At 42.1% G+C, this 25,271-nt stretch overlaps 3 protein-coding genes across 6 annotated transcripts in view; all 3 read left to right on the top strand.

Annotated features, from left to right (window-relative positions):
* The first annotated feature begins 1,045 nt into the window (after positions 1-1,045).
* Positions 1,046-8,839, top strand: LOC118940247 (uncharacterized). The gene is made up of 3 exons (XM_036948737.2): positions 1,046-1,437; positions 3,678-3,846; positions 6,569-8,839. Exons 1-3 carry the CDS (start codon positions 1,426-1,428, stop codon positions 7,537-7,539), a joined length of 1,152 nt encoding a protein of 383 aa, XP_036804632.2. The 5' UTR covers positions 1,046-1,425; the 3' UTR covers positions 7,540-8,839.
* A 5,751-nt stretch (positions 8,840-14,590) lies between these two features.
* LOC110493374 (uncharacterized) overlaps positions 14,591-25,271 on the top strand; it is a 42,736-nt gene continuing 32,055 nt past the window's right edge. For all 3 annotated transcript variants that reach the window (XM_090195026.1, XM_090195024.1, XM_090195027.1), the window contains exon 1: positions 14,591-14,706. In XM_090195026.1, the coding sequence (XP_090051152.1) occupies positions 14,683-14,706 (24 nt within the window). In that variant the 5' untranslated portion in view covers positions 14,591-14,682. The remainder of the gene's footprint in view (positions 14,707-25,271) is intronic.
* Positions 14,618-23,204, top strand: LOC110513265 (uncharacterized). Of its 2 annotated transcripts, none has more exons than XM_090195051.1 (7): positions 14,618-15,202; positions 15,583-15,742; positions 19,343-19,771; positions 19,919-20,323; positions 20,476-20,904; positions 21,062-21,937; positions 22,469-23,204. In XM_090195051.1, the coding sequence occupies exons 1-7, from the start codon at positions 15,194-15,196 to the stop codon at positions 22,507-22,509; spliced, it is 2,349 nt and encodes a 782-aa protein (XP_090051177.1). In that variant the 5' UTR covers positions 14,618-15,193; the 3' UTR covers positions 22,510-23,204. The 2 variants fall into 2 exon arrangements, with proteins under 2 accessions (XP_090051177.1, XP_090051178.1); XM_090195052.1 differs by having other exon boundaries at positions 14,621-15,202; positions 20,479-20,904.

Below are 25,271 nucleotides of genomic sequence, written 5' to 3'. Positions count from 1 at the left end.
TGAGCTCAAGAAGTGAAGAGTGTCTGTTTTAATCAGTAATGACTAATTAAAGTGTTACTCTATTATGGAAGTAGGCGACTTCATGTCAGCCAGAGCACCTGGCTTATGCCGGGGAGGCAGCCCGCTTCCACAACTAATGCAATCACTTCCCACCTGGTTCATGTCGGGGAGGCAGCCCGCTTCCACAACTAATGCAATCACTTCCCGCCTGGTTCATGTCGGGGAGGCAGCCCGCTTCCACAACTAATGCAATCACTTCCCACCTGGTACCAACTCCTCCCACCGGTGTAACCCGGGCGAGATAAACAAGCCCCCTCGGTGACAAGAGGTTGCCATGGGGACCTCCCGTGTGGTGCAGCGGTCTAAGGCACGGCATCGCAATGCTAGAGGTGTCACTAAATGAATAAAATCAGTTTCCATGTGGGGAATCGTAGGTGGTTGTCATTATATTGATGTCTTGTTTTGACGGATGTCATGTTTATGCTAATATGGCAAAAAAAATCACTAGCAAGCTAACCAACAACCATAACGATGTATGTGAGACAAGTGCTCATTGTGCAAATGTATTTGTTTTCAATAAACATTTGGAGATTAAATATAGTATACATGTTGTCAACAGTCTAATGCTAAGTACAAGTGCTAGTCGAAACTTTGAAATGTTCGACTTGCTAACTTGTAGTTATACACCTGCTGTATTCAACGAATCAGCAAGTCGGAAATGTCCTCCTTGTTTCTGACTAGCATATGAACGCAGCATCAGCCAACTCTGTTTCCCCATAGTTGCGCATGCGTTGGTTTTGTTGTTAAACAACCAACCCATCTATGCCTCTTAAGGGGAAGTAATCAGATAACATTACTGAGTTCAGGTTATCCTACTGAGTACCATTTTGGACCGGTAACAGATTGTAACAGATTACATTTAGAAAGTAATTTACCCAACCCTGTTTATATCATACTGTGCTGTATGTACACTACTGTACTGGAGACAAAGTCCCATTCATATTTTTGCTGTTTGGACTCCAGAACAGGTGGTGGCGCTAACGCCGAGGAATCTAACCCGGAAGAAGAAACACACTAACGTTGATAGTTAGCTAGTGGGGTTATTTTGCAAGTGTGTGAAAATGTGTCATTTGATACGGTTTAACGTAGGTTTTGATATTGCCAAACAAGGACTATAAACGTGGAACCAACGATGTTACCAACCACAATTCCATATCGTTTTGTTATCGGGTCTAGTAAAGTAAGTTAGCTTGTTAGCTAAAGCCTAGCTTACTGATTTAGCTAGTTTTCAAATAGTTCTGGATAGAAAGCAATCAGCTATCTAGCTAATGTGAACGGTCAGTGGAATGAAAACGGTGATCCAGAATGATCTGCTATAATTCCGTGCTCTAACTACATAATTCCTAGGAAGCTATAGAAGAATTCATGATGGATGAGGTGAGAAAGACTCATAGAGACAGATGGAGGACTAGTACCATTGAGGACGTTCACCATTTTGAAGTAATCAACTGGGTGGGACTTCCGGTGGGTTAAGGAAGGATCTCATAATTCCATCCAGGTCATCAGGAGGGATCAGCCAATTAATTATATTTGTGAGAAAACGTTCCAAAACTGCAGGTGACAGTCAATTGCCAACATTGGCTTTATATCTGTTTAAATAACACCCTCCAGGTGGCCGTACGCACCCTTTCAGTTTGTTTACCAACTCATAGAAGGAGTAGAAGAAGAAAATTGACTACTTCAAAATGGAGATAGCCTCAATGGTGCTCTCAGAGATGCCATAATAGAACATATACAATGTTGTGTCCTCTATCTCTATGGAATGACTGTAGCTAATGTTAGGTGGGCAATGCTAATACAGTCTGGGTGGCGTTGCCTAAAGCCTGTCGCATGCTTTCCAGTCGAAACAGTGCGCACATGTATTATGACGAACATTTGTGACGTTCGAGCACACTTTTTATTTTCTTGAGGCAAGTTGAAATTTGGTAGCTGAAGTCTACGCCCCTTCGTCGGTGATTGGTCAACCAAAAACTAACCCAAGATCGACCAGAGCCTGTCGTTTCCGATGGGAGAAAATGTATCGTAGTTTGCAGAACAAGCAAGGAAGTGGGCAGAGCCAAACACGAGCTAGTGAGAGCCTAGCATTTATTTGCATATTTGCATTAGGGAAGGTCTACTCTTAAGTGTGTGTGTTCTCAATACGCCCTTCTAAACAACACGATTTTTTTTTAAACTTTGCAAAGGGTAAAGTCTACTAAACGCAGTCTACTCTGTTACAGATTCTAGTTTTGGAAACAGAATACTGAATGGAGATCAAATGTTTAATCGATGAGAAAATTTGCAGAATTTCAGCCAAAATCCATCTCACTCCATCTTCTCCCACAGCCGGCCACTGGGTTTCCTCTCATCACCATATTTGGTAGTGTGGAAACGCCAACCGGATGCTTCACAGTTACAGTGTTGCAAAAAAGTAACCAATTGTCATAGTTGAGTAAAAGTAGAGATACCTTAATAGAAAATGACTCAAGTAAAAGTGAAAGTCACCCAGCAAGTATTTGGTTATAAATATACTTAAAGTATCAAAACTAAGTGTCATTTCTAAAATATACTTAAGTATCAAAAGTGAAAGTAAAAATAATGTCACATTGTTTAAATTAAGCAAACCAAATGGCATGATTTTTCTTGATTTTTTTTTTTTTTTTTACGGATAGCCAGGGGCACACTCCAACACTCAGACATCATTTACAAATTAAACATTTGTGTGTAGTGACTCCACCAGATCAGAGGCAGTAGGGATGACCAGGGATGAATTGGAAAGAGCATGAATTGAACAATTTTCCCTGTCCTGCTAAGCATTCGAAATGTAACAAGTACTTTTGGGTGTCAGGGAAAATGTATGGAGTAAAAAGTACATGATTTCCTTTCGGGAATGTAGTGGAGTAAAAGTTTATAAAAATATAAATAGTAAAGTACAGATACAAAAAAAACTTATGTAGTACTTTAAAGTATTTTAACTTAAGTACTTTACCCCTGCACATTTATGCATCCTGGCTCATTGTCCTTTCTCCTTGTCGGAGTGGGAACGGTATTCTTCAATTAAAGTGTTTGTTGTCATTCAACGACGACTATAGTTTTCATGCTCATTTTTCCACTTTAGAAATACTGCACCTCCTCGGTAAAGACGTCTAAATTAATTACAGATTTCTTGATTTATCTTAGATTAATTCTGGCTATTTTGATGAAGTGTTTCTGGCTGTGTAGTTGCTACAGTAGCTCAAGAGGGACAAAGTAATTTTGCCTTTCTCTAGTTTTTCAATTAAAGGTCTTTATGGAGTTTGTGAACAGAGACATTCTCTTCGCTGATTTCTGCTTGGAGCAAACCGAACCTATGTAGGCAGACGCCTTTAAGCTTAAATCGAATTCCACAGACGCTGCGGCGCGACATCCCATTGTGACACAGCTACGCGGCTCTGACGCACAGCGGGGCGGTGGGAGGAGGGGACACAGCCCGAACGCACACCTTCCCACAATTTCAACACAATGGTAGGCAATTCAAAAAGTATTAAAGCCAAAGTTCTAGAACACTGCGGTGCGTACACGTTTTGGAACTCTGATACACGCAAGTGGTAGCTGATGAGGAATGTCGCCATTTTATAACAAGTCATTCTTTATTTTAGGATTCTGCCGACCCATCCAACCCCCCTCTCTCCTGCTCCACTGAACCCAACCCTCCAGAGTCACTGGTTCCTGACTCTAACCATAGAGACATCGACAACTGCAGTGAAATACCCAGATTTAACATTGTAGTCAAGGAGGAGGAGGAAGACTGGGATGTGGATAATACTGGTAAGTATTACTATAGATACTGAATTAATAATATCAATGGGATTATATAGTTCTGCTCCATACAGTGTTTCCCCCAGGATTCTTTTCAGCAGCGGCGGTGGGGGGGGGGGTTGTTTTGTAGAACGACTGTGAGGAGAAGGTCATTTCTGGGGACTCTTTTTAAAAGGGCATTCTATTCCAAAACGCATGATAAATGTAATAATGTTGACACCATCTGTAATAGAACAGTTGCTGCTCCACTGCGCTGTAGGGAGATGAAGAGGAGCAGGCAGTGGCTGTGCCCTCGTGGCTCTCATTCCTACCACTGTTCAAATATACATTGCAGTGGCTGTGCCCTCGTGGCTCTCATTCCTACCACTGTTCAAATATACATTGTAACGTTTCACTCTGATCTTAAAGGGAAAGTGCAAGATTTTGGGCTTTTTCTTCTTCCCCAGAGTCAGATGAACTCATGGACACCATTTGTATGTTTCTGCAGTTTGAGGGAAGTTTCATTGCACGCAGAGACATAAAAATGCTATCCACGACTTCATCTGACCCCGGGGAAGAAGAAAATGGCGTAATTGGCAGAAATATTTGTAAAACATTTTAATTATAATAATTATCATATATTTTGGAGTGGCGGAAACAATTTTGCAGCATACGAATATTTCTGCCGAGACACTTTTAAATGAATATAGTGGAAACACTGACATATATAGCAGTTTCATTCACTTGTTTGCAGAATAAAAACCGAGGACAATTACAAATAATAGAATAGAATCATGTATTTGTCGTAGTGATGCACCGATATGACATTTTTGGCCGATACCGATATCTAATATTTTCCTTGCCAAAAAAAACGAAACCGATATTACATTTTTTTGCGTTCTTTTAATCATTCTAGTACAATTAAATAGTTAACACACACACATGGACACATAGGTCTAAGGCACTGCATCTCAGTACAAGAGGCGTCACTACGGTCCCTGATTCGAATCTAGGCTGTATCACATCCGGCCGTGATTGGGAGTCTCATAGGGCGGCGCACAATTGGCCCAGTGTCATCCAGGTTTGGCCGGGGTAGACTGTCATTGTAAATAAGAATTTGTTCTTAACTGACCTTGCCTAGTTAAATAAAGGTTACACACACACACACACACACACACACACACACACACACACACACCAAAAAGTTATTTAGTTGGCATTGACGTGTGTCCCCATTACCAGTAAAACATAATCAAAACCTATTTCTTTCACTTACTTGCTGTGCTGTTTCATCGTTTCATTCTCAACCAGGATTTCTCATGCTATGGAACGCCGTTTGGGTCTTTGTGTGTCAAGTAACACTATTAGATGTGTCAAATAAGCTTGTTGACCAATCAGGACCTGAATATGACTGCACGCCACATAATAATTTAATGCATTCATACATTTTTTTTTACATAGTTATTACACATTGATTACACAATCACTCGTACTTCATATGTCACAACGGTTCATCGATACGTATGCTATGATGCTGGTAAAGTTGTCTCACGCACCTACAGTGCTGGTCATAAAAAAAGCTAGCTCGCTCATGGATGCAAACAATGTTCTTCCCCAAAAACATAGCAAAACGACAATCTGTTTCAGTAGCTATAGTTAGCTAGCTAACTAAATAGCGAGGTGTCATCATCTAAAATAACCCTAATTTATAAGACAGTTCTTATTTGATTAATGGTCGGACCCATCTATGTGAAGCTAGCTACAATTTAGGATTAGCTACAATAGTGGACTTTGCAGTTAGCCTGTTTATAACGTTAGCTTTGGGCAACAAAGTTAAGTAGCTGGCTAGCTATTTATTTTCATGAACTTAAGTTCAATTTCAATAGGTGAAAAACAAGTGGCCTCCTAGCTAATACTTACTCACAAGAATAATGCTAAGAATAATGAAAATGACTGCAGTTTCAACTGGTCATTGTTTTCAAGATGGTTGTATTGGTGCTAGCTAGATACCAAGCTAAACGCTAGATTCCAAACTAAAGCTAAAGCTAGCTACCCCAGAAGTTGCGGTCGAACAAATAATGCTTTATTACCAATGCAGTATTGTAAACACATTGCTCGTGGCCGGTGTTTGCTTGTTTGCAGACTTTTTTTGTACAGTTTTGACAGTGCTACTGATAGTATTGGTGGCGCTTGGCTTGCACGTGCAAATTCAGACCACATAACATTCTATAATAGAACTGTGTTATTTGACGTGTGTCTTTTTTGGCACACAAAGACTCAAACGGCCATAGTATGTCATGAAGCTAATAGCAGTGACGCTACTACTGTGTAACTCCGGTAGGGCAACATGTGTACCGGTGCTCGACCAGTCGGCGAAAGCCAACATCATCCACGACAGAGAACGGTTGATTGTCAAGGGCAATGAATCCCATTATCTTGGCGTGAATGGATTTCGCCTTTTGAGTTGTCTCGCTGAAATTGTCTTACTCTTTCAAATGACTGCTGGACTTGTTGACTGCTCGATCCACACAGCAGACATTGTGGGCCAGGTTAGGAAAGCTGTGTTGCACGTGTTGCGCAACATTTTACATGGCGTCATTACGTCATATACATTATATAGGTATGCATGCCAGCACGTTGGCGTTAAACTAGTTGGCGTTTTTAGCTAATGTCGGCCGATTCCGATATGTTCACCGATTTAAATCGTGCATCCCTAATTTGTCATTGAACTTTTCTTGTCCTATTGTAACAGGAGAGAATCCTAACTCCAGCTCTAGTGAAGAGGCATCAGCAGAACAACACCAGGAGAATCCTAACTCCAGCTCTAGTGAAGAGGCATCAGCAGAACAACACCAGGAGAATCCTAACTCCAGCTCTAGTGAAGAGGCATCAGCAGAACAACACCAGGAGAATCCTACGGCTAAGAAGCCATGGCGATGCCCCCAATGTGAAATAGAAATCGCTCACCCTTCCAATATCAACAGACACCTAAGAACACACACAAAACCTGCTAAGGAGTCTTCCGTCTGTCCAGTATGTGGAAAAGACTTTGTTCACCCCTCCAAACTGAAGAGACACTGCCGAACACATACAGGAGAGAAGCCTTACCAGTGCTCTGTGTGCGGGAAGCGATTCACACTGAAGCCCCACCTGGAAAGACATCAGATGACCCACCCTGGAGAGAAACAGCCAGACGTGACAAAGAAGCACCCGTGCTCCGATTGTGGAAAGGAATGTTTCTCTGCATATGAACTGAAGATGCACATGAGAAAGCACACAGGGGAGAGACCTCACCAGTGCTCCTACTGCGAGATGAGCTTTGGCTGTAAGGGAACTCTATCGAGACACGTACGACGCCATACAGGAGCACCCACACCAAAACCTTACCAATGCTCACAGTGTGGGAAGAGATACGAGTCACCGTCGAGGCTCAGGCAGCATCAGACTGTGCACACTGGAGAGAAACCTTACGAGTGCTCTGATTGCGGGAGGGGTTTCGCTTCGACCGAAGGTCTTCGCAAACATCAATGCAGTCATGCCAGTAACCATAGCAACCAGTGTACACTGGGAATTCGAGATACGGCATCATCGGGCAGTCAAACTATGAATATCAAGATCGAAGACGAGGAACAGGAGCTGGCAATTAATGTCAAAGAGGAGGAGGAGGAAATTGTTGTTTTTGTCAATGGTGATAAAGAGACCTTACCAGTGTACCACCTGTAATCAAGAGCTTTGTTCACCCTAGCTCTCTAGCGAGACACAAACAATCCCACACTAGTGTCACGCAGTACAGCTGTTCAGAATGAGGGAAGGAATTCAGCCAATCGTGGACTTTCAAGATACACATGCAACAGCACACCGGAGAGAAACCACACCACAGCTCTCCGTGTAATAAGAGTTTCTCAGCTTTTGCACTTCTCAGAAGACACCAGATAGTTCACACTAGGGTGAAACCTTACCCCTGCTATCTCTGTAGGAATACGTAGCCCTATGCTAACACGACCAGCTGACAGCATGAGAAAACGTAGCCCTATGCTAACACGACCAGCTGACAGCATGAGAAAACGTAGACCTATGCTAACACAACCAGCTGATAGCATGAGAAAACGTAGTCCTATGCTAACACAACCAGCTGACAGCATGAGAAAACGTAGCCCTATGCTAACACGACCAGCTGATAGCATGAGAAAACGTAGCCCTATGCTAACACGACCAGCTGATAGCATGAGAAAACGTAGCCCTATGCTAACACAACCAGCTGATAGCATGAGAAAACGTAGCCCTATGCTAACACGACCAGCTGACAGCATGAGAAAACATAGCCCTGTGCTAACACAACCAGCTGATAGCATGAGAAAACGTAGCCCTGTGCTAACACGACCAGCTGACAGCATGAGAAAACGTAGCCCTATGCTAACACGACCAGCTGACAGCATGAGAAAACATAGCCCTATGCTAACACGACCATCTGATAGCATGAGAAAACGTAGCCCTATGCTAACACAACCAGCTGATAGCATGAGAAAACGTAGCCCTATGCTAACACGACCAGCTGACAGCATGAGAAAACATAGCCCTGTGCTAACACAACCAGCTGATAGCATGAGAAAACGTAGCCCTGTGCTAACACGACCAGCTGACAGCTTGAGAAAACGTAGCCCTATGCTAACACGACCAGCTGACAGCATGAGAAAACGTAGCCCTATGCTAACACACTGGATAGAAACCTTATGCCTGCCCCGACTGTGACAAGAGCTTTGCTTTCGCCTCAGCCTTGAAAAGACACCATAAGTTACACACAGGAGAGAAACCCCACTCCTGCTCTGTGTGTGGGAAGAGTTTTACTCAATCATCCACCTTGAAGGATCACTTCAGGACGCATTCAGGAGAGAAACCCTGCTCTGTCTGCCGTGTTTTAGTTATCCAAGATCCTTTAAGCTCCAATGCCTGAAACACTCCAATGCCTGAAACTCGAGACGCCGGGTGAGGGGCCTACAGTACCTCGTGGACTGGGAGGGGTACGGTCCGGAGGAGAGGTGCTGGGTATCCGGTGGGGGACATTTTGGACCCTTCACTTCTGAGGGACTTCCATCGGATCGCCCGGCACCTCGCCCCCCCGGGTCGCCCTCGGGGCCGGTGGCGGCACGCTCTGGGAGCGGCGCGTCAGGGCGGGGGGGGTTCTGTCACGACTCCCGCCGCAGTTGGCTCCCCTGCCTGTTCGGGCGGTGCTCGGCGGTCGTCGTCACCGGCCTACTAGCCGTCACCGATCCATTTTTCCTTTTCTGTTAGTTTAGTCTTATTAGTTGCACCTGTTCCTATTTGTGTTTTCTTGATTTTCTAGCCTATTTTTAGCTTGTTAGGATCTAGTTTGTGGGGGAATATTTTGTGTTCACGTTTAGTGTTGGCTGTGGTTTTGTGCTCCGGACCGTGTTTTGGGTTGGTCAGTGTTTTCCGCCCTGTGTTTTGGGTTGGTCAGTGTTTTCAGCCCTGTGTTTGGGGTTGGTCAGTGTTTTCCTCCCTGTGTTCTGGGTAGGTCAGTGTTTTCAGCCCTGTGTTTTGGGTTGGTCAGTGTTTTCCCCCCTGTGTTTGGGCATGACCGTTTGTGCCGGAATAAAGTGCCTATTTTTCTTGAACTCTCTGCTCTCTGCACCTGACTTCTACCTTCCACTCCTATTCATCCGTGACAAAGCATTTTTCTACGGCTGGCCATGCTTTCCACCTGGCTACCCCTACCCCGGTCAACAGCACTGCACCCCCCACAGCAACTCGCCCAAGCCTTCCCCATTTCTCCTTCTCCCAAATCCAGTCAGCTGATGTTCTGAAAGAGCTGCAAAATCTGGACCCCTACAAATCAGCCGGGCTAGACAATCTGGACCCTTTCTCTCTAAAATGATCTGCCAAAATTGTTGCCACCCCTATTACTAGCCTGTTCAACCTCTCTTTCGTGTCGTCTGAGATTCCCAAAGATTGGAAAGCAGCTGCGGTCATCCCCCTTTTCAAAGGGGGAGAAACTCTTGACCCAAACTGCTACAGACTAATATCTATCCTACCCTGCCTTTCTAAGGTCTTCGAAAGCCAAGTCAACAAACAGATTACCGACCATTTCAAATCCCACCATACCTTCTCCGCTATGCAATCTGGTTTCAGAGCTGGTCATGGGTGCACCTCAGCCAACGTCAAGGTCCTAAACGATATCTTAACTGCCATCGATAAGAAACAATACTGTGCAGCCCTATTCATCAACCTGGCCAAGGCTTTCGACTCTGTCACCACATCCTCATCGGCAGACTCGACAGCCTTGGTTTCTCAAATGATTGCCTCTGGTTCACCAACTACTTCTCTGATAGAGTTCAGTGTGTCAAATCGGAGGGTCTGTTGTCCGGGCCTCTGGCAGTCTCTATGGGGGTGCCACAGGGTTCAATTCTTGGACCGACTCTCTTCTCTGTATACATCAATGATGTCGCTCTTGCTGCTGGTGAGTCTCTGATCCACCTCTACGCAGACGACACCATTCTGTATACTTCTGGCCCTTCTTTGGACACTGTGTTAACGACCCTCCAGGTGAGCTTCAATGCCATTCAACTCTCCTTCCGTGGCCTCCAATTGCTCTTAAATACAAGTAAAACTAAATGCATGCTCTTCAACTGATCGCTGCCTGCACCTGCCCGCCTGTCCAACATCACTACTCTGGACGGCTCTGACTTAGAATATGTGGACAACTACAAATACCTAGGTGTCTGGTTAGACTGTAACTCTCCTTCCAGACTCACATCAAACATATCCAATCGAAAGTTAAATCTAGAATTGGCTTCCTATTTCACAACAAAGCATCCTTCACTCATGCTGCCAAACATACCCTCGTAAAACTGACCATCCTACCAATACTCGACTTCGGCGATGTCATTTACAAAATAGCCTCCAACACTCTACTCAATAAATTGGATGCAGTCCATCACAGTGCCATCTATTTTGTCACCAAAGCCCCATATACTACCCACCACTGCGACCTGTACGCTCTCGTTGGCTGGCCCACGCTTCATACTGGCTCCTGGTCATCTACAAGACCCTGCTAGGTAAAGTCCCCCCTTATCTCAGCTCGCTGGTCACCATAGCATCACCCACCTGTAGCACGCGCTCCAGCAGGTATATCTCTCTGGTCACCCCCAAAACCAATTCTTCCTTTGGCCGCCTCTCCTTCCGGTTCCCTACTGCAAATCAACCATTCCAGTGTTTTACTTGCTATATTGTATTTACTTTGCCACCATGGCCTTTTTTTGCCTTTACCTCCCTTTCTCACCTCACTTGCTCAAATTGTATATAGACATATTTTTTCCACTGTATTATTGACTGTATTGTTTGTTTTACTCCATGTGTAACTCTGTGTTGTTTGTGTCCAACTGCTTTGCTTTATCTTGGCCTGGTCGCAGTTGTGAGAACTTGTTCTCAACTTGCCTACCTGGTTAAATAAAGGTGTTCTCCACTAGTCTACCTGGTTAAATAAAGGTGTTCTCAACTAGTCTACCTGGTTAAATAAAGGTATTCTCCACTAGCCTACCTGGTTAAATAAAGGTGTTCTCCACTAGTCTACCTGGTTAAATAAAGGTGTTCTCCACTAGTCTACCTGGTTAAATAAAGGTGTTCTCCACTAGTCTACCTGGTTAAATAAAGGTGTTCTCAACTGGCCTACCTGGTTAAATAAAGGTGTTCTCCACTAGTCTACCTGGTTAAATAAAGGTGTTCTCCACTAGTCTACCTGGTTAAATAAAGGTGTTCTCCACTAGTCTACCTGGTTAAATAAAGGTGTTCTCCACTAGTCTACCTGGTTAAATAAAGGTGTTCTCCACTAGTCTACCTGGTTAAATAAAGGTGTTCTCCACTAGTCTACCTGGTTAAATAAAGGTGTTCTCAACTAGTCTACCTGGTTAAATAAAGGTGTTCTCAACTAGTCTACCTGGTTAAATAAAGGTGTTCTCAACTAGTCTACCTGGTTAAATAAAGGTGTTCTCAACTAGTCTACCTGGTTAAATAAAGGTGAAATAAAATAGTTAATTCAGTATAAACATAGTTCACTGTTTTATCTTTTGTTTTATATGTAATGTGGATGCTTTGGTGTGGACCCCAGGACGAGTTTATTCCTGCTTACAAGCTAAAACTAAAGCAGGAAGTACCCGTGACTCGCTCAATACGTAAGGGGTCAGAGGACGTAGATGCTACGCTACAGAACTGTTTTGCTAGCACAGACTGTACACAGTGACTGTACATACATGTCCCAACCAGAAGCCATGGATTACAGGTAACATCCGCACCGAGCTAAAGGCTAGCGCTGCCACTTTCAAGGAGCGGGGCAACACTGAAGCATGCATGAGAGCACCAGCTGTTCCTGACTACTGTGTGATCACACTTTCCGTAGCCGATGTGAGCAAGACCTATGAACAGGTCCTCACTGTGTCCTCACTGACATTTGACAGGTTGAATAAGTTGCCGTGACTGGTACTGTTTATACTAGGCTGTGTCAGAGGAAGGCCCCAAAAAATTGTCAAAGACTCCTGTCACCCAAGTCATAGACTGTTCTCTCTGCTACCGCATGGAAAGTGGTACCGGTGCGCCAAGTCTATGTCCATAAGGCTCTTGATCAGCTTCTACCACCAAGCCATAAGACTGCTGAACAATGAATCAAATGACCGCCCGAACTATTTACATTGACCTCTCAAACTATTTACATTGACCTCCTGAACTATTTACATTGACCTCCCAAACTATTTACATTGACCTCCCGAACTATTTACATTGACCTCTCAAACTATTTACATTGACCTCTCAAACTATTTACATTGACCTCTCAAACTATTTACATTGACCTCTCAAACTATTTACATTGACCCCCCAAACTATTTACATTGACCTCCCAAACTATTTACATTGACCTCTCAAACTATTTACATTGACCTCTCAAACTATTTACATTGACCCCCCAAACTATTTACATTGACCCCCCTGAACTATTTACATTGACCTCCCGAACTATTTACATTGACCCCCCTGAACTATTTACATTGACCTCCTGAACTATTTACATTGACCTCCCGAACTATTTACATTGACCCCCCTGAACTATTTACATTGACCTCCCGAACTATTTACATTGACCTCCTGAACTATTTACATTGACCTCCCGAACTATTTACATTGACCTCCCGAACTATTTACATTGACCTCCCGAACTATTTACATTGACCTCCCGAACTATTTACATTGACCTCCCAAACTATTTACATTGACCTCTCGAACTATTTACATTGACCCCCCTGAACTATTTACATTGACCTCCCGAACTATTTACATTGACCCCCCGAACTATTTACATTGACCTCCCAAACTATTTACATTGACCTCTCAAACTATTTACATTGACCTCTCAAACTATTTACATTGACCCCCCGAACTATTTACATTGACCCCCTGAACTATTTACATTGACCTCCTGAACTATTTACATTGACCTCCCGAACTATTTACATTGACCTCCCGAACTATTTACATTGACCTCCCGAACTATTTACATTGACCTCCCGAACTATTTACATTGACCTCCCAAACTATTTACATTGACCTCTCGAACTATTTACATTGACCCCCCTGAACTATTTACATTGACCTCCCGAACTATTTACATTGACCCCCCGAACTATTTACATTGACCTCCCAAACTATTTACATTGACCTCTCAAACTATTTACATTGACCTCTCAAACTATTTACATTGACCCCCCGAACTATTTACATTGACCCCCTGAACTATTTACATTGACCCCCCCCTCCATTATTTTTACACTGCTGCTACTCGCTGCTTATTATCTATGCATAGTCACTTTGCCCCTACCTACATGTACAAATGACCTTGACTAACCTGTAACCCCGCACATTGACTCGGTACCGGTATCCCCTGTAAAATAGCCTCGTTTATTGTTATGTCATTTTCTTGTATTACTTTTTGATTCTTTTTTTAAACTGTAGTTTATTTAGTCAATATTTTTCTGGAACTACATTGTTGGTTTGGGGCTTGTACGTCAGCATTTCACGGTAAGGTCAACTACACCTGTTGTATTCGGGAGGATGTGACAAATAGAGTGCAGCATTTGGTAGATGCCGGGTAGAGAGAGGCTAGAGAGGCTCAGAGACGATAGAATGAGTCATGGTGTATAGTATGCAGAGGCCGTTAAGACAGATTGGTGGAACTGCAGTGAAGGCTGATAGAACAACTGTACTTAAGGTTGGTTGTGTTTCTGCTGGTTTGGAAGGCCTGTTCGGAAATCTTGCTCTCATGAATGTCTGGTGTCAAAGGACACTTTGAATAATGAATAAAGTTGACTTCGTAGCTTTTATTGGTACGGTTATCAATACGACTCGGGTTGTGGAAAGAAGAAATGCCAGATTGAAGGTTATTGTGGAGACGGAAAAAGAGATATTGGGGGGGGATAACAGATGTTACATTTGAAATGGTTCTTAACCTGCTGAACAATACTAAGGGGGGGGGGGGGGGGCGGGTTCAGCATGATATAGATACAGTTTAATGGGGTAGGAGGGTTGGGGAGTGTTTTTGGGGGGAGGGGGTGGTAGAAGTTAGTATTTGGTTGTTATGTTTTTTTCATGGTTGTGCAGAATTGGTCAGATCATGATTGATCGTACATTCCAGCACAGTAGGTGGCGGCATGCAAATAAACGTTTGTTTGCGGACCGCCATGACACATAGAAGACGATTAACTGGTGGTGGCGGTAACGCAGAATGAGTCGGCAGCAGAGTCTCGTATGGACCGGAAGTTAGGCCGGAAGGAGGAAAACACTAATGTAGCTAGCTGGTAGCTAACCATGCATATATTATTTAGTGTACAGGTAAATATTGTCAATAATTCCTCAGGTTTCTATCAAACTGTAACGATAGTAACAAGCTAGTGTCCCGTAGAGCCTTCTGCTGTTTTGCGGTAATGCGGATTGACAGAAGAATCTAACCCGGAAGCTGGGCTGGAAGAAAGAAGATGCTTATATTGATAGCTAGCTAGCTTAGTTTGGTAGTGTCTGAAATGTGTCTGATATCATTTGATGTCGTTTAAATTAGACTTGGATTTTGCCCAACTCGGACTATATACGTGGAGTTAGCGATATTTTCAACGACCATTTCATACAGTTTTGCTATCTGGTCTAGGAAAGTAAATGATCTAGCTACCGTTGGCCTAGCTAGTTAGCTATCTGAGTTGTATGGAAAGTAATCCGCTAGGTAATGTGACCTCGTGGTGAACTGTCGGGGATTTGAGAAGAATCTGCTTTAGTTTAATTCAGTGACCCAACTCTTTCATAGGAAAATATTTCTGAAGAATTCACGATGAATGAGGTGAGAAAGACTATAACTAATGCTAAACCAGTCGGGATGGCTATGCCTAAAGCATTAGCTAGTTAGCTAATTAATTTAGCTATGTATTAAAGCTTCAATTATTAGTTGAAACGATCACAAAGGGTCTTGCCTCCCCTCTTAGAAGCTAATAAAAAAGCTGAGAGGTGGCCTGAAGAAATGTAACCACTCTCAAATTCATAAACAGCTATTGATGCAAGGACTGACCACCCATGATATGAAAATGATAGTTTTAACCATGTTTTGAGGTTAAATAGTGTTTGTTTACATTTACTTTGTTTACAAACATCGGAGTAAAACAGGTTTATATTTTGGGTTCTGATGGGTATATATAACTAATTCAATCTTATTCTTTGTTTTAGGATTCTGCTGACCCATCCAACCCGCCTCTCTCCTGCTCCACTGAACCCAACCCTCCAGAGTCACTGGTTCCTGACTCTAACCATAGAGACATCGACACATGCAGTGAAATACCCAGATTTAACATTGTAGTCAAGGAGGAGGAAGACTGGGACAATACTGGTAAATAAACATTAATTAATTACATCTCAGAGATTATACAGTTCCATTCTATATATAGCAGTTTAATTGGTAACACTTTATTTGGATAGTCCACCTGTAGATTCTCTAAAGACATCAGTAGCATGTCAACTAATACATTTACATTGTAGTCATTTAGCAGACTCTCTGGTCCAGAGTTACTACAGTTTATTTATTTTATTTTACCTTTATTTAACCAGGCAAGTCAGTTAAGAACAAATTCTTATTTTCAATGACGGCCTAGGAACAGTGGGTTAACTGCCTGTTCAGGGGCAGAACGACAGATTTGTACCTTGTCAGCTCGGGGATTCGAACCACTAGGCTACCCTGCCGCCCCAGTAGTGAGTCATTTAACAGACTCTCTGATCCAGAGCCACTACAGTAGTGAGTCATTTAACAGACTCTCTGATCCAGAGCCACTACAGTAGTGAGTAATTTAGCAGACTCTCTGATCCAGAGCCACTACAGTAGTGAGTCATTTAGCAGACTCTCTGATCCAGAGTTAATACAGTAGTGAGTCATTTAGCAGACTCTCTGATCCAGAGCCACTACAGTAGTAAGTCATTTAGCAGACTCTCTGATCCAGAGCCACTACAGTAGTGAGTCATTTAACAGACTCTCTGATCCAGAGTTACTACAATAGTGAGTCATTTAACAGACTCTCTGATCCAGAGTTAATACAGTAGTGAGTCATTTAGCAGACTCTCTGATCCAGAGCCACTACAGTAGTAAGTCATTTAGCAGACTCTCTGATCCAGAGCCACTACAGTAGTGAATCATTTAGCAGACTCTCTGATCCAGAGCGACTTACAGTTTAGTGAGTGCATACATTTTCAAACCTTGTTGTTGTTGTACGGGTCTTCCGTGGGAATCGAACCCACAACCCTGGCGTTAGAAGTGCCATGACCTACCAGCTGAGCAAACTATCTACTAGCCCTAACCTTACCCTTATTCTAAACATAACCCTGGCCCTAACCTTACCCTTATTCTAAACATAACCCTGGCCCTAACCTTACCCTTATTCTAAACATAACCCTGGCCCTAACCTTACCATTATTCTAAACATAACCCTGGCCCTAACCTTACCCTTATTCTAAACATAACCCTGGCCCTAACCTTACCCTTATTCTAAACATAACCCTGGCCCTAACCATACCCTTATTCTAAACAGAACTGTAACCTTGGCAAGCAGTTGCTAAGCAACAGATAGTCCATCTGTAGCTGTTGTACAGATGGTCACACTATCTGTTTAATTCAATAAAAGGTTAATTGTTTATGGAATAAAAACACAGGACAGTGACCGATAATAGCTATAAAATAGTCATACATTTTGTTTACCCCTTGAATCATTCCATGTCATTTCAGGTAGCCATGACAACCACCATCACAATGATTCTTATGAAATTGCGTCTGTAGTTGGTAACAGATAAGATTCGCTTTCCTGCAACATTATTTTGTTGTTGAAATTACATTTAATCTCTGAGAAATGAAGATAATTGATTGAATCCAAATGGGCCCTTTTGATTTATAGGGTTGATATAATAGTCAATAAATACCCACATCTGATCTGCATCAAACTTAGTCCTTCCATTGAGTAAGATACACTATGTGGACAAAAGTATGTGGACATACGTCATATTAGTGGATTTGGCTATTTCAGCCACACCCGTTGCTGACAGGTGTATAAAATCAAGCACACAGCCATGCAATCGACATAAACAAACATTGGTAATAGAATGGCCCGTACTGAAGAGCTCAACTGCCCCGATCAACTGTAAGTGCTGTTATTGTGAAGTGCAAACATCTAGGAGCAACAACGGCTCAGCCGCGAAGTGGTAGGCCACACAAGCTCACGGGAACGGGACTGCCGAGTGCTGTAGCGCGTAAAAATCGTCTTGTCCTCGGTTGCAACACACACTACCGAGTTCCAAAATTGCCTCTGGAAGTAACTTCAGCACAATAACTGTTTGTCGGGAGCTTCATGAAATGGGTTTCTATGAGCCTAAGATCACAAGGTCAAGGGTCGGTTGGAGTGGTGTAAGGCTCGCTGCCATTGGACTCTGGAGCAGTGCCAACGTGTTTTCTGGATTGATGAATCATGCCCAAATGCATAGTGCCAACTGTAAAGTTTGGAGGAGGAGGAATAACGGTCTGGGGCTGTTTTTCATGGTTCAGGCTCCTTAGTTCCAGCGAAGGGAAATCTTAGAGCAACAGTTTGGTGAAGGCCCTTTCCTGTTTCAGCATGACATTTCCTCCGTTCGCTGTTCCTCACCCCCAGAGCCAATTCCTCTTTTGGCCGCCTATCCTTCCAGTTCTCTGCTGCCAATGACTGGAACAAACTGCAAAAATCACTGGAGCTGGAGACTCATATCTCCTTCACTAACTTTAAGCATCAGCTGTCAGAGCATCTTACAGATCATTGCACCTGTACATAGCCCATCTGTAAATAGCCCATCCAACTACCTCATCCCCATATATATATATATTTTTTTTGCTCCTTTGCACCCCAATATCTCTACTTGCACATTCATCTTCTGCACATCTCACTCCAGTGTTTTAATTGCTAAATTGTAATTACTTCGAAACTACGGCCTATTTATTGCCTTACCTCCCTAATCTTAGCTCATTTGCACACACTGTATATAGACTTTTCTATTGTGTTATTGACTGTATGTTTGTTTATTCCATGTGTAACTCTGTGTTGTTGTTTGTGTCGCACTGCTTTGCTTTATGTTGGCCAGGTCGCAGTTGTAAATGAGAACTTGTTCTCAACTGGCCTACCTGGTTAAATAAAGGTGTTCTCACCTGGCCTACCTGGTTAAATAAAGGTGTTCTCACCTGGCCCACCTGGTTAAATAAAGGTGTTCTCACCTGGCCCACCTGGTTAAATAAAGGTGTTCTCACCTGGCCTACCTGGTTAAATAAAGGTGTTCTCACCTGGCCCACCTGGTTAAATAAAGGTGAAATAAAATAATAATAATTTAAAAGTGAGGTAGGCCATAGAGGCGAAATAATTACAACTTAGCATTAATACTGGAGTGATGTGCAGATGATGTGCAATTATGTTTATATACTGTTTTACCGACTTCATATGTATATACCTATTTAACTACTGCTGTACACACATTTCTATTCATATACTGACCTTACTGTCTATACACACCATTATATATATATATATATATATATATATGTATATATATTCCGGACTGTTCTGATACAAATCCCACCAAAATGTATTGTTAGGTAACACTGCACTGTTGGAGCTAGAAACATAAGCATTTCGCTGCACCTGCTATAAAATCGGTAGAACACTGTGTACACGACCAGTAACATTTGATTTGATTTTAAGTGGAACAACCTTGATTTGGAGGTTCAAAATATCCTTCTGGTGGTTAGCTTAGGGCTAACTGTGCCAGGTTATCTCATGGCAAAAGCTAACATGTAGCATTTTTGAGAAAAGTATGGACCGGACCCTATAAATTTACAATATTTATTTTCTGTTTCGTCAGGAACAAACATTTTGACTTAGTCAGGGTCTTGACTAATTTGAGTTAATCCATATTTATGTCTTTACCACAGAAGAGAGACCTGACCACTGCTCTGAGAGTGAAGGGAGTCCCTCTACAACAGGACTACCTGAACAACACCAGGGGAATCACACAGCTAAAAAGATTCACTTTTGCTCAGTGTGTGGAAAGAACTGTCACAAGTTATCAAAGCTACAAATACACATGAGAACTCACACAGGAGAAAAACCTTACTCCTGCTCTGTCTGCGGGAAGCAATTCAGTGAGAAAGGAAACCTGAAAAAACACCAGACGTTGCACACAGGAGAGAAGCTGTACAGTTGCTCCGTGTGCGGTGAGAGTTTCTCTTCATCGTCAAATCTTACCAAACACCAGAGAACGCACACAGGAGAGGGTCAAGTGTCTGTAGCTGTAGAAGAGTGTGGTTTTACACCACCACTGGTTATCAAAGTGAAAGAGGAGGACGAGGATCCTGCTTTTGGTAAGTTAAAGGTACTCATTCTGTAAGGGCTTGAATTGCAAAACATTTGTTTTTATCAAACTTTGTATTACTTTGTTATTCGAAGGGAAAAATATATAGTTAGTTCCACATTTTCGCATAGTTTATCCATCCCATCTTATGCCACAGCAGAGAGACCTGACCACTGCTCTGACAGCGAAGGGAGTCCCTCTACATCAGGACTACCTGAACAACACCAGGGGAATCACACAGCTAAGAAGATTCACTTTTGTTCAGTGTGTGGAAAAAACTGTCACAAGTTATCAAAACTACAAATACACATGAGAACTCACACAGGAGAAAAACCTTACTCCTGCTCTGTCTGCGGGAAGCAATTCAGTGACAAAGGAAACCTGAAAAAACACCAGACGTTGCACACAGAAGAGAAGCTGTACAGTTGTTCTGTGTGCGGGGAGAGTTTCTCTTCATCGTCAATTCTTACCAATCACCAGAGAACGCACACAGGAGAGAGTCATGGTTTTACACCACCACTGGTTATCATAGTGAAAGAGGAGGAAGAGGATCCTGCTTTTGGTAAGTTTAAGGTACTTATTCTGTAAGGGCATGAATTGCAAAACATTATTTTTTTAAACCAATCATTGCGTTACTTTCAGTTATTCAAAGGGGGAAAAAATATATATAATTCCACATTACACATTGTTTATCCATCCCATCTTATCCCACAGCAGAGAGACCTGACAACTGCTCTGAGAGTGAAGCATGTCCCTCTACATCAGGATTACCTGAACAGCACCAGTGGAATCACACAGTTAAGAAGATTCACTGCTGTTTAGTGTGTGGAAAAAATTGTCAGAAGTTATCAAAACTACAAATACACATGAGAACTCACACAGGAGAAAAACCTTACTCCTGCTCTGTCTGCGGGAAGCAATTCAGTGACAAAGGAAACCTGAAAAAACACCAGACGGTGCACACAGGAGAGAAGCTGTACAGTTGCTCCAAGTGCGGTGAGAGTTTCTCTTCATCGTCAAATCTTACCAAACACCAGAGAACGCACACAGGAGAGAGTCAAGTGTCTGTAGCTGTAGAAGAGTGTGGTTTTACACCACCACTGGTTATCAAAGTGAAAGAGGAGGACGAGGATCCTGCTTTTGGTAAGTTAAAGGTACTTATTATGTAAGGGCTTGAATTGCAAAACATTTTTTATTAATCATTATTTATATTACTTTCAGTTATTCAAAGGGGAAAAAAAGAACTATGGTGACAATTCCACATTTTCACATAGTTTATCCATCCCATCTTATTCCACAGCAGAGAGGCATAACCACTGCACTGACAGTGAAGTGAGTCACTCTACATCAGGAGATCCTAAAAAAAAACAGGAGAATCACACAGCAAAGAGCTCTCACTGCTGTTCAGTGTGCGGAAGAGATTGCCAAAAGCTATCATCACTGTTAATACATATGAGAATACACACAGGAGAAAAGCCATACCCTTGCTCTGTGTGTGGAAAGCAGTTCCGTGTAAAAAGACATCTTCAAGACCACCAGAAAGTGCACACTGGAGAGAAACCTTACGTCTGCTCCAAATGTGACAAGAGGTTTGGTTTCGCCTCAGCCTTGAAAAGGCACCAGTGGTTACACGCAGAAGAGAAACCTTACTCCTGCTCTGTGTGTGGGAAGGGTTTCGGCCGTCCAGATCAGTTAAAGGACCACTCTCTGCAACACGCAGGGAAACCCCACTGCTGTTCTGTGTGTGGGAAGGGTTTCAGCCGTCCAGATCAGCTAAAGGACCACTCTCTGCAACACGCAGGGAAACCTCACTACTGTTCTGTGTGTGGGAAGTGTTTCAGTGAGAAGGGGTATCTTGAAGACCACCAGTCAGTGCACACTGGAGAAAAACGACACCCTTGCCCTGTCTGCAATAAGAGTTTTGTAAGATTAGCAGGCCTTAAAGTCCACCACAGATATCATACAGGAGAGAAACCTTACAGCTGCACTAAATGCGGCCAGAGCTTCATTAGTTCTCAAAAACTTCAGAGACACCAGAAAACTCATGTTGGTTTACCACCTGTTGATTTTCAAAACCCTGTTACAATTGAAGGAGAGCGGGAGGGAGAAGATGAGGAAGTTGGTGGTCTGATTAATTCAGATGGAGAAGAGGTTGGTTGGGATCTTCATCGTCTCGGTAAGTGGAAGCAGAACAGCCATGAATTACATGAATACAATATTGACTTTGAATGAACATCGCTCTTTTATTTAAAAATCCAATGCAGCCATTTTTTTTACTCTATGTGAAATCATTTCTGGGTAAAAATGAAGTACCTTGCTGTGATTGTTTTCAATTAAAATGGTCAAAGATAAACAAGCAACATCTCAAGCAAGAATTTTGCTAGGACTGTCTGGGAGTTGTCTGAGTAGGGAGGGGGAAAACTGAAAATGAGATGTTATTAGCAGAGAGGTTTGGAACCATCTTTCTTATTGGTCTGTTAACTACTTTACCGCCTGGTGATGTCACCAGACAGGCCAAAACTCCATCCCACCAGATTGAAATGTAAAATCTAAATTCACACAGCACTTACGCTAAAAGGGTATTATCATAATTTAAAATAAACAGTATTTTTTTTTCCAACCTCCTAGTGTGGAAATGTGTATAAAAGACAGGAAATCACGTTTGACGTTACTGGACCTTTTAACCTATGTTTTCTCATTCACACAGACGAAAGTTCGGAGGGGAGAACCTCTACATCAGGAGAATGAACCTAAAGAAACCTAGGGGAATCTCAAAGCTCATAGATACAGTTGCTCTGTGTGTGGGACAGACTGGCAACGTCTTTTTGATCTGAAAAAGACTAAATGACAGTGCACACAGGAGAGAAATCGTACAGCTGTCCTGTGTGGGGGAAGCGTTTTAGACGAGCAGACCTCGTGAAACAACACCTGTGGACACACAAAGGAGACACATGGGGAGAAACCTTACCCATGTTCTGTCTGTGGGAAGACTTTAAGCAAGATCATCAGACCTTTAAAATGCACAAATCGAGTTCATACAGAAGAGAAACCTTACAGCTGTGCTGAACGTGGCCAGAGCTTTTTGCCATAGTTTGTACATCTGCATTGTTACATTGCTTATATAGGTCTATCTCATTAGTAGCTTATTAATAATTTTAGGTCATGTAAGAATGATGCATTTAATTGTTTTTTCTTTACTTTGTGTGTTATAATTGTGTCTTGTGATTTTATTCATGATGGTGGTGAGATAGAGACCCAACAACATATTATATTATAGTATCCCTTCCTCGTAACCATGTTTGCCAGTCTCTCCCCATTCAATAATTTTTGTTGGTCAGAAAGTTCCGTTAATAGACCCATGTACTTCCAGCTCGTATTGTGAGGGTTGTTTTCCCAATGCTTTTTCAGTGCGTCTGTCTGTCTATAAAAGGGAATCCTCGTGATTGTATCGTCCTGTTCTCTTTTCGTAACCCACAGTGAAGATGATTCATTCTGTTCTCTTTTCGTAACCCACAGTGAAGATGATTCATTATGTTCTCTTTTCGTAACCCATAGTGAAGATGATTCATTCTGTTCTCTTTTCGTAACCCATAGTGAAGATGATTCATTCTGTTCTCTTTTCTTAACCCATAGTGAAGATGATTCATTCTGTTCTCTTTTCGTAACCCACAGTGAAGATGATTCATTCTGTTCTCTTTTCATAACCCAGAGTGAAGATGATTCATTCTGTTCTCTTTTCGTAACCCATAGTGAAGATGATTCATTCTGTTCTCTTTTCATAACCCATAGTGAAGATGATTCATTCTGTTCTCTTTTCATAACCCATAGTGAAGATAATTCATTCTGTTCTCTTTTCATAACTCAGTGAAGATGATTCATTCTGTTCTCTTTTCGTAACCCATAGTGAAGATGATTCATTCTGTTCTCTTTTCGTAACCCACAGTGAAGATGATTCATTCTGTTCTCTTTTCGTAACCCAGAGTGAAGATGATTCATTCTGTTCTCTTTTCATAACCCAGAGTGAAGCTGATTCATTCTGGTCTCTTTTCATAACCCAGAGTGAAGATGATTCATGATGTTCTCTTTTTGTAACCCAGAGTGAAGATGATTCATTCTGTTCTCTTTTCGTAACCCAGAGTGAAGATGATTCATTCTGTTCTCTTTTCATAACCCAGAGTGAAGATGATTCATTCTGTTCTCTTTTCGTAACCCATAGTGAAGATGATTCATTCTGTTCTCTTTTCATAACCCACAGTGAAGATGATTCAATTCATTCTGTTCTCTTTTCATAACCCATAGTGAAGATGATTAATTCTGTTCTCTTTTCATAACCCATAGTGAAGATTATTCACTCTGTTCTCTTTTCATAACCCATAGTGAAGATGATTCATTCTGTTCTCTTTTCATAACCCAGTGAAAATAATTCATTCTGTTCTCTTTTCATAACCCAGAGTGAAGATGATTAATTCTGTTCTCTTTTCATAACCTATAGTGAAGATGATTCATGATGTTCTCTTTTCATAACCCAGAGTGAAGATGATTAATTATGTTCTCTTTTCGTAACCCATAGTGAAGATGATTCATTCTGTTCTCTTTTCGTAACCGAGTGAAGATGATTCATTCTGTTCTCTTTTCATAACCCAGAGTGAAGATGATTCATTCTGTTCTCTTTTCATAACCCATAGTGAAGATGATTAATTCTGTTCTCTTTTCATAACCCAGAGTGAAGATGATTCATTCTGTTCTCTTTTCATAACCCAGAGTGAAGATGATTCATTCTGTTCTCTTTTCATAACCCAGAGTGAAGATGATTCATTCTGTTCTCTTTTCATAACCCAGAGTGAAGATGATTCATTCTGTTCTCTTTTCATAACCCAGAGTGAAGATGATTCATTCTGTTCTCTTTTCATAACCCATAGTGAAGATGATTCAGTCTGTTCTCTTTTCGTAACCCAGAGTGAAGATGATTCATTCTGTTCTCTTTTCATAACCAAGAGTGAAGATGATTCATTCTGTTCTCTTTTCATAACCCAGAGTGAAGATGATTCATTCTGTTCTCTTTTCGTAACCCAGAGTGAAGATGATTCATTCTGTTCTCTTTTCGTAACCCAGAGTGAAGATGATTCATTCTGTTCTCTTTTCGTAACCCAGAGTGAAGATGATTCATTCTGTTCTCTTTTCATAACCCAGAGTGAAGATGATTCATTCTGTTCTCTTTTCGTAACCCAGAGTGAAGATGATTCATTCTGTTCTCTTTTCATAACCCAGAGTGAAGCTGATTCATTCTGGTCTCTTTTCGTAACCCAGAGTGAAGATGATTCATGATGTTCTCTTTTTGTAACCCAGAGTGAAGATGATTCATTCTGTTCTCTTTTCGTAACCCAGAGTGAAGATGATTCATTCTGTTCTCTTTTCATAACCCAGAGTGAAGATGATTCATTCTGTTCTCTTTTCGTAACCCATAGTGAAGATGATTCATTCTGTTCTCTTTTCATAACCCACAGTGAAGA

The sequence above is a fragment of the Oncorhynchus mykiss genome, chromosome 13 (assembly GCF_057628025.1).
Source record: "Oncorhynchus mykiss isolate SJ-2025 chromosome 13, ASM5762802v1, whole genome shotgun sequence".
Classification (NCBI taxonomy): Eukaryota; Metazoa; Chordata; class Actinopteri; order Salmoniformes; family Salmonidae; genus Oncorhynchus; species Oncorhynchus mykiss.
Note: the sequence above shows the minus strand (reverse complement) of the source record. Positions and strands in the feature narration are given on the sequence as shown.

Bases quoted from the DNA above. Each gene is read 5' to 3' on its own strand.
- LOC110513265 (XM_090195051.1), top strand. The intron at 20,324-20,475 runs GTAAGTTTAAGG...CTTATCCCACAG, and splicing joins GGAAGAGGATCCTGCTTTTG to CAGAGAGACCTGACAACTGC. The intron at 20,905-21,061 runs GTAAGTTAAAGG...CTTATTCCACAG, and splicing joins GGACGAGGATCCTGCTTTTG to CAGAGAGGCATAACCACTGC.
- LOC118940247 (XM_036948737.2), top strand. The intron at 3,847-6,568 runs GTAAGTATTACT...CTATTGTAACAG, and splicing joins CTGGGATGTGGATAATACTG to GAGAGAATCCTAACTCCAGC.